Below are 12,567 nucleotides of genomic sequence, written 5' to 3'. Positions count from 1 at the left end.
AGATTTATATATAATGAATATACTATCACGAGTGTAATATTTATGGACTGATAATATAAAAATTTATACATAATTAATGTATCATCTACCATTCATTTTATTACTTTTATTTAAGAATGAGTGATTATTAAAACTGAATAATGAATAATGCATCGGTAGGGTAAAAACTCTTAAACTATTAATATATACATTTTTTCTTTATTATCATCAATGAATTAGTTATATTATATTTAAGAAAAAATAATTAAGTATGAAATAATACATAATTAACACATTTTTGTTCTCCATCTAAAAATATTATATAACTTACAATTTATCTATGTAAACATACAAAATTTAATAACAAGGTGTCATTGTAACATTGTAAAGTTTAAATTCGATTATTAAGTACAATACTTAATTATTTAATATGTCTATACTAACAATATAAATATTTTTTATACTGTCAATAATTCATCAATCATCCATGTATTAAGTATCGTTAATTATTAAGCAAAAGTAATACAAATTAATTGATAATATCTATATCTATACTATGTATAAAATTAAAACATGGTGTAACTTCTACTATGTAATTTTCACTTCCTATTTTGTCATTCACATTATTTAATTTTTTACAAAAAAACCATATAATCCTAATTAATTAACCACATCTCTCACTTTAAACTATATATTATCATAAACACACAAAAATTATAATATAAAGTACACTAAATACAACAAATATATTCTAACTATAAAAACTAAAAATATATAAGAACTGAATACCATGCGACAGGCAAACTATATATATTTTAAACTATTAGGAAATGTGTGGAAATGAATTAATTGTTTACTTTTACTTTCCATAGAAGAAGATGGTAATAATCAGTTATTTATATTTGTCCCTTTTCTTCAATGCTCCTCCCTTTCGTGGTTTGTTCCTGATTTAGAAAACCACACCTACTCTCAACTCTTCAACCCTTTTTCTTCTCTCTTCTTCACTAACCCACTTTCCTCTCTTCATTCTCATTCCCTTCTTCTTATTCCCAAACCCATAATCACTATTACAATGCCCACGTGGTGGAGTAAAAAACCCAACAACAAGAACACCAAAACCCAACAACAACAACAACAACACCAAACAAATGGAAATTCCAACACTACCCTCAACTTCAACAAGTCACCGATTAACAAGGTTAAGAAAAACGCTGAAAAACCAAAGAGTTTCGATGAAGTCACCGGCGCCGCCTTTCTCTCCCGGAATTCTCCTCGTGTCAGCAAGGATTTCACTTCCTACGGTGGCGCCGTCGTTGATGTCGATGGTGGTGATAAGATAGGACTCCCTTTACCACGTCCTTGTGTTTCTTCTAGCTTCAGCAATGAACAAGGCCTTGTTTTTGGATCTGGTTCCTTTTCTGCTGGTTCTAGCGTTAGTTCCTCTGGCTCCATTGATGATCATTCGATTTCTCAAATTAATGCATCGAGGTTGGGTTCAAATCGATTTACAATTTTTTGGGTCTTTTTATTTTTTTGTTTTTAATTTTGGTGTAGCTCAAGTTTGTAAATTTGTGCTTTTGATGAACTTAACTTGATAGGTTGATTTCCTTTTGGGTCTTTTTTATTTTGGTTTTTCTGTTTTGGGTTTAACTCAAGTTTGTAAATCTTTACTTAATTTGATTGATTCAAAATTTTCTTTTGTTTTTCTTTGATTTCCTCAATTCAATTTTTTTCTCCATTGGGTGTGGTATAATTTTGGACTATGATTGCTTAGTTGTTTGAGTTTTGTATGCCTTTTTAGTTTTGGTAACACTAATAATCAATTGTTTTAACAAGTTCTGCTACTACCTGCTTACCCTTTTACACCGTGATAAACCTTTATGATTTTTTCATCCCTTTCTCCTTTTTCTCTTACCTTCAACTTTCCTTTCCCCTTTTTGTTAACCAATTTTGTAAAATGGGTCTCTCATCTTCTGTATGTGTAAGTCTACACATGCCTAAATACAATTTTATTCAATTATTGATTTCCCCCTCTCTCTAGATTAGATGATTGTGTCTGTTCTGTGAATAACAAATGATTTGTAACGAATTCGTAGGAGTCTTAATTTAATTGTAGAATTCCTGTATGGATTTGTTTGAGGGAAATGAGGATCTAAATCTTGATGGAAATTTTTGTCAGCATTAGATTATTTCTTAGGTGACAATTATCCATAATAGATTTTTATTACTGTTTTTCGATATTATTATAATGATTTCAAGGGTATATGTACACTCCTTTTAGTATTGAGTATTGACTGTGTGGAGGAAGGTACAGAGAGAACATGATCTGTGGATAAGAGTGTTTCAGTGTTCTTCTTCCGTCTACTGCTAAACTAATAAACTCCATTTCTTTATGCTAGAAGGCAAGTTGACATGAAGTTCAATGTGAGACCAAAAAGCCCGGGTCCTGTGTCAAGAGGGCCTACCAGCCCTACTTCACCTCTCCATTCACGGTTGAATGCTTTGAGTCTGGACTCCCCTACTAGCCGACAAGAAGATGGAAGGAGTCAATGTCATCCATTGCCACTTCCTCCAGGCTCTCCTACAAGTCCTTCTTCTCTTTCCAACACACGAGCAAATGGACAGCTAGAAAACAATACCAGTAACCGGGGCAAGTGGAAGAAAGGAAAGCTTCTGGGACGGGGAACTTTTGGACATGTTTACCAAGGATTCCATAGGTATTGGGTTGTTTTTTTGTCTTTTCCAGGGTTCGTTAGTTGATATATGAGATGGACCAGATGATATAAAGAAGAAGTCTAAATATAAATATCATATTGATGCGTGCCTAAATAATATGTGATATAATTGTTCCAGGAAAAATATGAAGCCCAAGTAGGATATTGTTAGAAATTTTTAATTTCTAATTAAAGTGAACATCATATATTTAATACAATTATATTGACTATTTATTTTGGGTGACAAAACAAGTGATCTAATTAATGACAACCTAAAAGACTTCTGAAACTGATAACAAATATGATCTTAAACAATTGGCATATAGGATATAATGAGAACTCTATAAGTTAACACATAAGGAATGATTATGATCCCCAAGACACCAAATCACAAATAGTTTTCACTTATCCCCATCAGTGAGAAAACAAAGGTACTAAAAGAAATTCAAGATTTGGTTGATAAAGGTCATCATACCAAAACACTCTCTCAAAAGGTATATCAAATGAGTAGATCTAAGAACATGGATTCAAATCTGACTTTATATCATTATTTTATATTATGTGTGAGAATTATGATATTCAAGATCTTATAATTGATATTTCACCAATCATAAAGAATTTCTAACATATAGAACTCTTATTCTAATAATATATAAAACTCTTACTCTAATAATATATAAAACTCTTAATGTTAATTCATACATAATTTTTTTTCTCGTTAACATTTTCATAGGAGTATTAAACAATTACCATAACGTGAGCATGGGATAAAAGGCAAACTGCCAATTGGTTACTAAGAGGATTTTTCTAGGAAAATGCTTTATGGGTGGCCCATTCCAAGATCCAGCACGTGTAAAACTGTAAAGCACAAAAAATGAGTGCACAATGACCAACATGGATACTTCGTTTTTCTCAAACTTTTTATCTTCACTATCTTAGGAAACAGACAACTAAGTGCACTAACAACAAAAACAAGTTAAACGAAATTAACCCAAAGACACAGTTTTCACTTACTACCACACAAACAGAAACAGAAACATACACACGTAGGCGCAGACAGACACAAACACTAAACACTTATTTATCTATCCAATCACCCATTGCCGTCCCATTTCTCTCTCTTTCTATCTTAGCTGTCATTTCTTGTATTTTATTTTAGTTTTTGAGGGGGTATACTGCACTTTTCGATTTGAGTAAGAATAAATTAAAGAATAGTATTATTTTATTGACAAGATTAATTTAAACAACTTATATACCTTTAAATTATTGTACTTTAAACAAAAAGTATAATATTTATCTACTAATAATTTCAAAATTTAAGATTTATATATAATGAATATACTATCACGAGTGTAATATTTATGGACTGATAATATAAAAATTTATACATAATTAATGTATCATCTACCATTCATTTTATTACTTTTATTTAAGAATGAGTGATTATTAAAACTGAATAATGAATAATGCATCGGTAGGGTAAAAACTCTTAAACTATTAATATATACATTTTTTCTTTATTATCATCAATGAATTAGTTATATTATATTTAAGAAAAAATAATTAAGTATGAAATAATACATAATTAACACATTTTTGTTCTCCATCTAAAAATATTATATAACTTACAATTTATCTATGTAAACATACAAAATTTAATAACAAGGTGTCATTGTAACATTGTAAAGTTTAAATTCGATTATTAAGTACAATACTTAATTATTTAATATGTCTATACTAACAATATAAATATTTTTTATACTGTCAATAATTCATCAATCATCCATGTATTAAGTATCGTTAATTATTAAGCAAAAGTAATACAAATTAATTGATAATATCTATATCTATACTATGTATAAAATTAAAACATGGTGTAACTTCTACTATGTAATTTTCACTTCCTATTTTGTCATTCACATTATTTAATTTTTTACAAAAAAACCATATAATCCTAATTAATTAACCACATCTCTCACTTTAAACTATATATTATCATAAACACACAAAAATTATAATATAAAGTACACTAAATACAACAAATATATTCTAACTATAAAAACTAAAAATATATAAGAACTGAATACCATGCGACAGGCAAACTATATATATTTTAAACTATTAGGAAATGTGTGGAAATGAATTAATTGTTTACTTTTACTTTCCATAGAAGAAGATGGTAATAATCAGTTATTTATATTTGTCCCTTTTCTTCAATGCTCCTCCCTTTCGTGGTTTGTTCCTGATTTAGAAAACCACACCTACTCTCAACTCTTCAACCCTTTTTCTTCTCTCTTCTTCACTAACCCACTTTCCTCTCTTCATTCTCATTCCCTTCTTCTTATTCCCAAACCCATAATCACTATTACAATGCCCACGTGGTGGAGTAAAAAACCCAACAACAAGAACACCAAAACCCAACAACAACAACAACAACACCAAACAAATGGAAATTCCAACACTACCCTCAACTTCAACAAGTCACCGATTAACAAGGTTAAGAAAAACGCTGAAAAACCAAAGAGTTTCGATGAAGTCACCGGCGCCGCCTTTCTCTCCCGGAATTCTCCTCGTGTCAGCAAGGATTTCACTTCCTACGGTGGCGCCGTCGTTGATGTCGATGGTGGTGATAAGATAGGACTCCCTTTACCACGTCCTTGTGTTTCTTCTAGCTTCAGCAATGAACAAGGCCTTGTTTTTGGATCTGGTTCCTTTTCTGCTGGTTCTAGCGTTAGTTCCTCTGGCTCCATTGATGATCATTCGATTTCTCAAATTAATGCATCGAGGTTGGGTTCAAATCGATTTACAATTTTTTGGGTCTTTTTATTTTTTTGTTTTTAATTTTGGTGTAGCTCAAGTTTGTAAATTTGTGCTTTTGATGAACTTAACTTGATAGGTTGATTTCCTTTTGGGTCTTTTTTATTTTGGTTTTTCTGTTTTGGGTTTAACTCAAGTTTGTAAATCTTTACTTAATTTGATTGATTCAAAATTTTCTTTTGTTTTTCTTTGATTTCCTCAATTCAATTTTTTTCTCCATTGGGTGTGGTATAATTTTGGACTATGATTGCTTAGTTGTTTGAGTTTTGTATGCCTTTTTAGTTTTGGTAACACTAATAATCAATTGTTTTAACAAGTTCTGCTACTACCTGCTTACCCTTTTACACCGTGATAAACCTTTATGATTTTTTCATCCCTTTCTCCTTTTTCTCTTACCTTCAACTTTCCTTTCCCCTTTTTGTTAACCAATTTTGTAAAATGGGTCTCTCATCTTCTGTATGTGTAAGTCTACACATGCCTAAATACAATTTTATTCAATTATTGATTTCCCCCTCTCTCTAGATTAGATGATTGTGTCTGTTCTGTGAATAACAAATGATTTGTAACGAATTCGTAGGAGTCTTAATTTAATTGTAGAATTCCTGTATGGATTTGTTTGAGGGAAATGAGGATCTAAATCTTGATGGAAATTTTTGTCAGCATTAGATTATTTCTTAGGTGACAATTATCCATAATAGATTTTTATTACTGTTTTTCGATATTATTATAATGATTTCAAGGGTATATGTACACTCCTTTTAGTATTGAGTATTGACTGTGTGGAGGAAGGTACAGAGAGAACATGATCTGTGGATAAGAGTGTTTCAGTGTTCTTCTTCCGTCTACTGCTAAACTAATAAACTCCATTTCTTTATGCTAGAAGGCAAGTTGACATGAAGTTCAATGTGAGACCAAAAAGCCCGGGTCCTGTGTCAAGAGGGCCTACCAGCCCTACTTCACCTCTCCATTCACGGTTGAATGCTTTGAGTCTGGACTCCCCTACTAGCCGACAAGAAGATGGAAGGAGTCAATGTCATCCATTGCCACTTCCTCCAGGCTCTCCTACAAGTCCTTCTTCTCTTTCCAACACACGAGCAAATGGACAGCTAGAAAACAATACCAGTAACCGGGGCAAGTGGAAGAAAGGAAAGCTTCTGGGACGGGGAACTTTTGGACATGTTTACCAAGGATTCCATAGGTATTGGGTTGTTTTTTTGTCTTTTCCAGTGAAGGAGATATACTATATGTTCTATTTCGGATTAGCCTTAAACAACTTCATAACATGTATAGTTTTCACTCCTTGAATATTTTATAGCAGAATTTTCTGTCTGGTGGTTGTAATGTATATTGTATAAGCCAGATGTTACTGGTAATAACAAAAAATTGACGTTAAAGTATGGCTATGTTTACAGAATGGTATGATCTGTCTTCTTTCAGAATGTGCACTCTTAGTAAATGTTCATAGCATTATGGACAAATTACCGAAACTCTATATATTCTGCTTTTTATGTTTGTAATGCCTCTCTAAAATGCTTGTATTGCAACTTTGATAGTGAAACTGGACAAATGTGTGCAATAAAAGAAGTTAGGCTTGTCTGCGATGACCAATCTTCAAAAGAATGCCTCAAACAACTTAATCAGGTAATTCTATTGATATTTTTGTATATTTATGCATGACGATTTAAGGCTTTTAACACTAACTGTGGCTCTTTTGTAGTTCTTCTATTAAGACTGCATTGTAGTTTGCTTTTATATGCATGATTATCACTTGATTCTCTATAAATCTATAACATGTTCTCCAAATGATTGCAGGAGATAAATTTGCTTAGTCAGCTTTCTCATCCAAACATTGTTCAATACTATGGGAGTGACTTGGTATGACTCCAATATTCTGAGTTTAGAATCATGTATGCCATGTTTGTGTCTATGGATAATGCTATTTTTCTCAGACTCTCCTTACATAAGTGATACGAACTGACATGGCATGATATTCGCTTGTTTCGCCATCAAAAAAAGATTTTCCCTAACTGTGCATGTTTTTTTCCACCTATTATGATTGGTTCACAAGTATTCTCAGCCTTTTTCATAAAAAAACCATTCGTGCTATATAGCACCTGTCATGAACCTACTCTCCCGAAAGCTTAAGCTGTTGGATGAAGGTAGATAAATGGTTTTATGTATCTAACATGTCCCTCATGGCTCACACAATAGCCCTTCAGGCTTGAAGCGTGGACTCTGCATAGGCTCACCATAACTTGTGAGGAATTTAACTTCTTTGGCAAGGACCAAATTCTTGATCACCGGGTCATAGAGGCACTGATACCATTTCATGAACCAACTTTCCCAAAAGCTTAAAGTGTTGGGTTACGGTAGATAAATGGTTTTATATATCTAACAACACCACTATACACACATTCATTTATACAGGGGACATATCTAGTGAGAGGATACTTTATTATGAGAGATGAGCGGAGTAAACCTATAGGGGACATAGCTGTATACCTGTATGCACACACATAAAGAGGAATTGAAAATTTGATGAATTAGATAATCATTTATCATTGACCTCACCTAGTGGGAATAAGGTTTGATTGTAATTGTTGTTGGGATCCATTTATCGATATGTATCTGACATGTTTGCAGGGAGAAGAAGCACTTTCAGTTTACTTGGAATTTGTATCCGGTGGCTCTATTCATAAACTACTTCAGGAATATGGACCCTTTGGGGAGCCTGTTATTCAAAATTATACCAGGCAGATTGTCTCTGGACTTTCCTATCTTCATGGAAGAAATACATTACATAGGTAATTTGGTTTTTCTTACTTCACTTATAACATGAAATTGATGTTTCTTCACGACCTTTAAATTATTTTTATGTTTTTATTTTCACAGGGATATCAAAGGGGCCAACATACTAGTTGATCCTAATGGTGAAATCAAGCTTGCAGACTTTGGAATGGCTAAACATGTAAGTGTCATATATTCATATACTGTAAAGAAGAATTGCTTCTAGCTCAGTTCCAAAGCAAATATTTATTGTTTCTGGTATAATAGAAGTTAGACAATGCACATTTTGTAAAATTTATGGACATTGGATACTTAAAAATGCTTCTTTCGTTAACGGTTAAAATTTGTAATTATACTCATCTGAATGCCTAGTGACTCATACATACATTGCACTGTCATTATATAGGAAGCAAATCTCATTTATAGTGCTTCAAATAATTTGTTTTAGTTTGTCTAATTTATGATGGATATTGTCTCTGAATTGTGATTGTTCTAAATCAGATAAATTCTTCTGCCTCGATGCTTTCATTCAAAGGAAGTCCATACTGGATGGCACCTGAGGTAAAAAAAATTCCTCTTTTCAGATCTTGAAATTTCTTTCAAAACAAGCAAATCCTTCTCTCTCTCTCTTACCATGTCCCGATGTTTGCTTTTTTTAGGTTGTGATGAACACAAACGGTTATAGTCTTCCTGTCGATATATGGAGCTTGGGATGCACAATTCTTGAAATGGCAATGGGGAAGCCTCCTTGGAATCAGTATGAAGGGGTAAGAAATTGGATTTTTAGAACTAGACTTTATTTGCATACTTATTGCGATCCTGGTAGAAGAGTATGGGGGCCTAAATGGGTTTTTATAATGTTGGATTCCGCAGGTAGCAGCATTTATCGATATGTATCTGACATGTTTGCAGGGAGAAGAAGCACTTTCAGTTTACTTGGAATTTGTATCCGGTGGCTCTATTCATAAACTACTTCAGGAATATGGACCCTTTGGGGAGCCTGTTATTCAAAATTATACCAGGCAGATTGTCTCTGGACTTTCCTATCTTCATGGAAGAAATACATTACATAGGTAATTTGGTTTTTCTTACTTCACTTATAACATGAAATTGATGTTTCTTCACGACCTTTAAATTATTTTTATGTTTTTATTTTCACAGGGATATCAAAGGGGCCAACATACTAGTTGATCCTAATGGTGAAATCAAGCTTGCAGACTTTGGAATGGCTAAACATGTAAGTGTCATATATTCATATACTGTAAAGAAGAATTGCTTCTAGCTCAGTTCCAAAGCAAATATTTATTGTTTCTGGTATAATAGAAGTTAGACAATGCACATTTTGTAAAATTTATGGACATTGGATACTTAAAAATGCTTCTTTCGTTAACGGTTAAAATTTGTAATTATACTCATCTGAATGCCTAGTGACTCATACATACATTGCACTGTCATTATATAGGAAGCAAATCTCATTTATAGTGCTTCAAATAATTTGTTTTAGTTTGTCTAATTTATGATGGATATTGTCTCTGAATTGTGATTGTTCTAAATCAGATAAATTCTTCTGCCTCGATGCTTTCATTCAAAGGAAGTCCATACTGGATGGCACCTGAGGTAAAAAAAATTCCTCTTTTCAGATCTTGAAATTTCTTTCAAAACAAGCAAATCCTTCTCTCTCTCTCTTACCATGTCCCGATGTTTGCTTTTTTTAGGTTGTGATGAACACAAACGGTTATAGTCTTCCTGTCGATATATGGAGCTTGGGATGCACAATTCTTGAAATGGCAATGGGGAAGCCTCCTTGGAATCAGTATGAAGGGGTAAGAAATTGGATTTTTAGAACTAGACTTTATTTGCATACTTATTGCGATCCTGGTAGAAGAGTATGGGGGCCTAAATGGGTTTTTATAATGTTGGATTCCGCAGGTAGCAGCAATATTTAAAATTGGTAACAGCAAAGATATGCCCGAAATTCCTGAGCATCTTTCAAATGATGCAAAGAATTTCATTAAGTTATGCTTACAAAGAGATCCATTAGCTCGTCCAACAGCGCAAATGCTACTAGACCATCCCTTTATTCGAGACCAGTCAGCAACAAAATCTGTGAATGTCAGAATAACGAGAGATGCTTTCCCTTACATGCTTGATGGAAGCCGGACACCGGTATTATTCTCTTCTTTGATCTTATTTGTTTTCTTAGAGAAGTAATGTTGCTTTAGTCTCTTAAATGTTAGTTCCAAGTTCCAATACATGGTAGCTTCACTATAATGCATGTTCTGTTCTATTAACATGTTGCAATTGATGCTCTTATTTTACCTACGACCACGGTTGCCATGTATACACTACTAGTAAAGTTTGTATGCACAAATGCGAGAGAATCATGTTGGAGAACTGATTAACAAGGAAACAATAACATAGTTTGGGGTGATAACTGATAAGGAAAACATTACTATACAATGGTAGTGGACTACATAGCTTCATAGAAGATCTAATTTTGCCATAGAATTCTAGATATGCAACAGAAGTTTAACATAAAATATGGGATCTTTTCTAGTCATGATTCTAATGCACAAATTCCTTGACTGAATGATGTGATTTCTAAAGTTGCAAAGTTTCTGAGCATTTACTATATTGGACAATGTTGGGCTGGGGCTAACTATCTCTTTGTTTGGATCAATTTGCAGCCAGTTTTAGAGCATAACTCCAATTCCAATAGAACAAATAATACTTTAATCAACGGAGACTATGCAACGAAGCAAGTTGTTGCATCTTCACGAGCAGTAAAGAGTACAAGGTAAAATACCTCCCGAGTCCTGATTATATATAAGCTTCATTGGTTTGTGTAATTTGGACTGACATTCTATTATAAATCACTTGTTCAGAGATAGCACAAGAATGATCACATCTTTACCAGTGTCTCCCTGCTCAAGTCCATTGCGACAATACGGACCGGCACACAAGAGTTGTTTCTTTTCTCCTCATCATCCTTCATACACAATGATGGGACAAAATAACCTCAATTCATATCCGTTAAGATCGAACGCAGCATTTACCCTTGAACCATGGCAGGAAAAGTCTCTATACAGAGCTCATACCCCACCCGGTGGATCCCCAAGAACGAGACTCATCTGAGTTCGCATATGTAAATACAACTAAAACCCCTTTCTTGGTTACCCCAGCTTGCATTTTGGTCTGTTCTTGAACTCGAACTTCGATATGTTCCCGAAAGCACAAACTCTCCGAAACATGGGAATGAAAACTAGACAATTTTAATGCTGGCATTGGAATGGGGAGACCTTGATGTTTGTAGCAATCTTATTGATGTAAATGCAAGTTGTTTACTATGTTTGTAGTGATGTTTATGTTGTATATTATGTTAGTTCATGGAGAGGGGAAAAAGTAAATTTTCCGTGCATACTCTTTCTCTTTTTGAATTGTATTTTTTGTAGTTGAGATTAACTCTTTTATGGGTTGGTAACAGGTCATAGTTACAAGAGCTTAATGAAAAAGAGCATCATGCTCCAATTGTCCAACATATTTGGAAGCAATTTATATTAGATTACTTTGTATTTAGATTTTAATTATATACTGTGAAATTATAATTAGAGATTATAAACTGAAAAAAATAAACCAATTCATCTATTTGAATATGGTACTTTGTTTCTTTTTCTTGGTTTACAAGGTTTTTTTTAATAAACTAACTGATTACTAAATAAACTTACATATTATAAACCAAAATAAGTAGGAAAAAACAAATCACAGGCAATTTAAGTTGTTAATGGTTCATGATGCTCATTCAAAACAAATTAAGAAAACCTTCTATTGGTTTAAAAACAAAATTCAGCTCCATATGACAAAATAATATGTTGCTATTGAAAGAAAGAAAACAAATCAATTTAATCTATGATAAAAAACTACTTAAAACAAAATAATATGTTGTTGAAAATTTGATGAATTTATAGAGACTCAGAGTAATTTAATGTTGTCAGAATATTGTAAAAGAAGAATGCACGCTTTCAAATAATACATTGTGGGTTGTGTCATGTGTGAATGGGTAGACCATGACAGAGCCAGTATTCAAGTGTTGTATCTCTTAAGAAAGTCAACTATATCTTATATTATATATCAACTAAAAAAATTAGGAGAGCCATATCTTGTATTACGGTTTACACTATTTTTTTTCCCTTCATGTGGTTAACGGATTTATCATTAGTTAGATATAAAGTAATATTAAACAATTCATTACATCACCAATTCAATTATAAAC

The 12,567-nt window shown here is 32.7% G+C and overlaps 1 protein-coding gene across 4 annotated transcripts; it reads left to right on the top strand.

The window, feature by feature from the left end:
• Positions 877-11,835, top strand: LOC109343408 (mitogen-activated protein kinase kinase kinase YODA-like). Of its 4 annotated transcripts, none has more exons than XM_019581676.1 (11): positions 877-1,467; positions 2,382-2,696; positions 7,064-7,151; positions 7,323-7,385; positions 8,154-8,314; positions 8,403-8,478; positions 8,799-8,858; positions 8,957-9,064; positions 10,227-10,463; positions 10,985-11,094; positions 11,183-11,835. In XM_019581676.1, exons 1-11 carry the CDS (start codon positions 1,052-1,054, stop codon positions 11,430-11,432), a joined length of 1,884 nt encoding a protein of 627 aa, XP_019437221.1. In that variant the 5' UTR covers positions 877-1,051; the 3' UTR covers positions 11,433-11,835. The 4 variants fall into 4 exon arrangements, with proteins under 4 accessions (XP_019437221.1, XP_019437218.1, XP_019437219.1 ...); XM_019581673.1 differs by having other exon boundaries at positions 2,379-2,696; XM_019581674.1 differs by lacking the exons at positions 877-1,467; positions 2,382-2,696 and adding exons at positions 4,890-5,479; positions 6,394-6,708.

Source organism: Lupinus angustifolius, chromosome LG03 (assembly GCF_001865875.1).
Source record: "Lupinus angustifolius cultivar Tanjil chromosome LG03, LupAngTanjil_v1.0, whole genome shotgun sequence".
Lineage (NCBI taxonomy): Eukaryota > Viridiplantae > Streptophyta > Magnoliopsida > Fabales > Fabaceae > Lupinus > Lupinus angustifolius.
This window is presented reverse-complemented; position numbering and strand designations above follow the sequence as displayed.

Coding starts and splice junctions, on each gene's coding strand:
- LOC109343408 (XM_019581673.1), top strand. CDS start 1,052: ATGCCCACGTGGTGGAGTAAAAAACCCAACAACAAGAACACCAAAACC. Junction 9,065..10,226: donor CTTGGAATCAGTATGAAGGG/GTAAGAAATTGG, acceptor TGGATTCCGCAG/GTAGCAGCAATATTTAAAAT. Junction 11,095..11,182: donor CGAGCAGTAAAGAGTACAAG/GTAAAATACCTC, acceptor TCACTTGTTCAG/AGATAGCACAAGAATGATCA.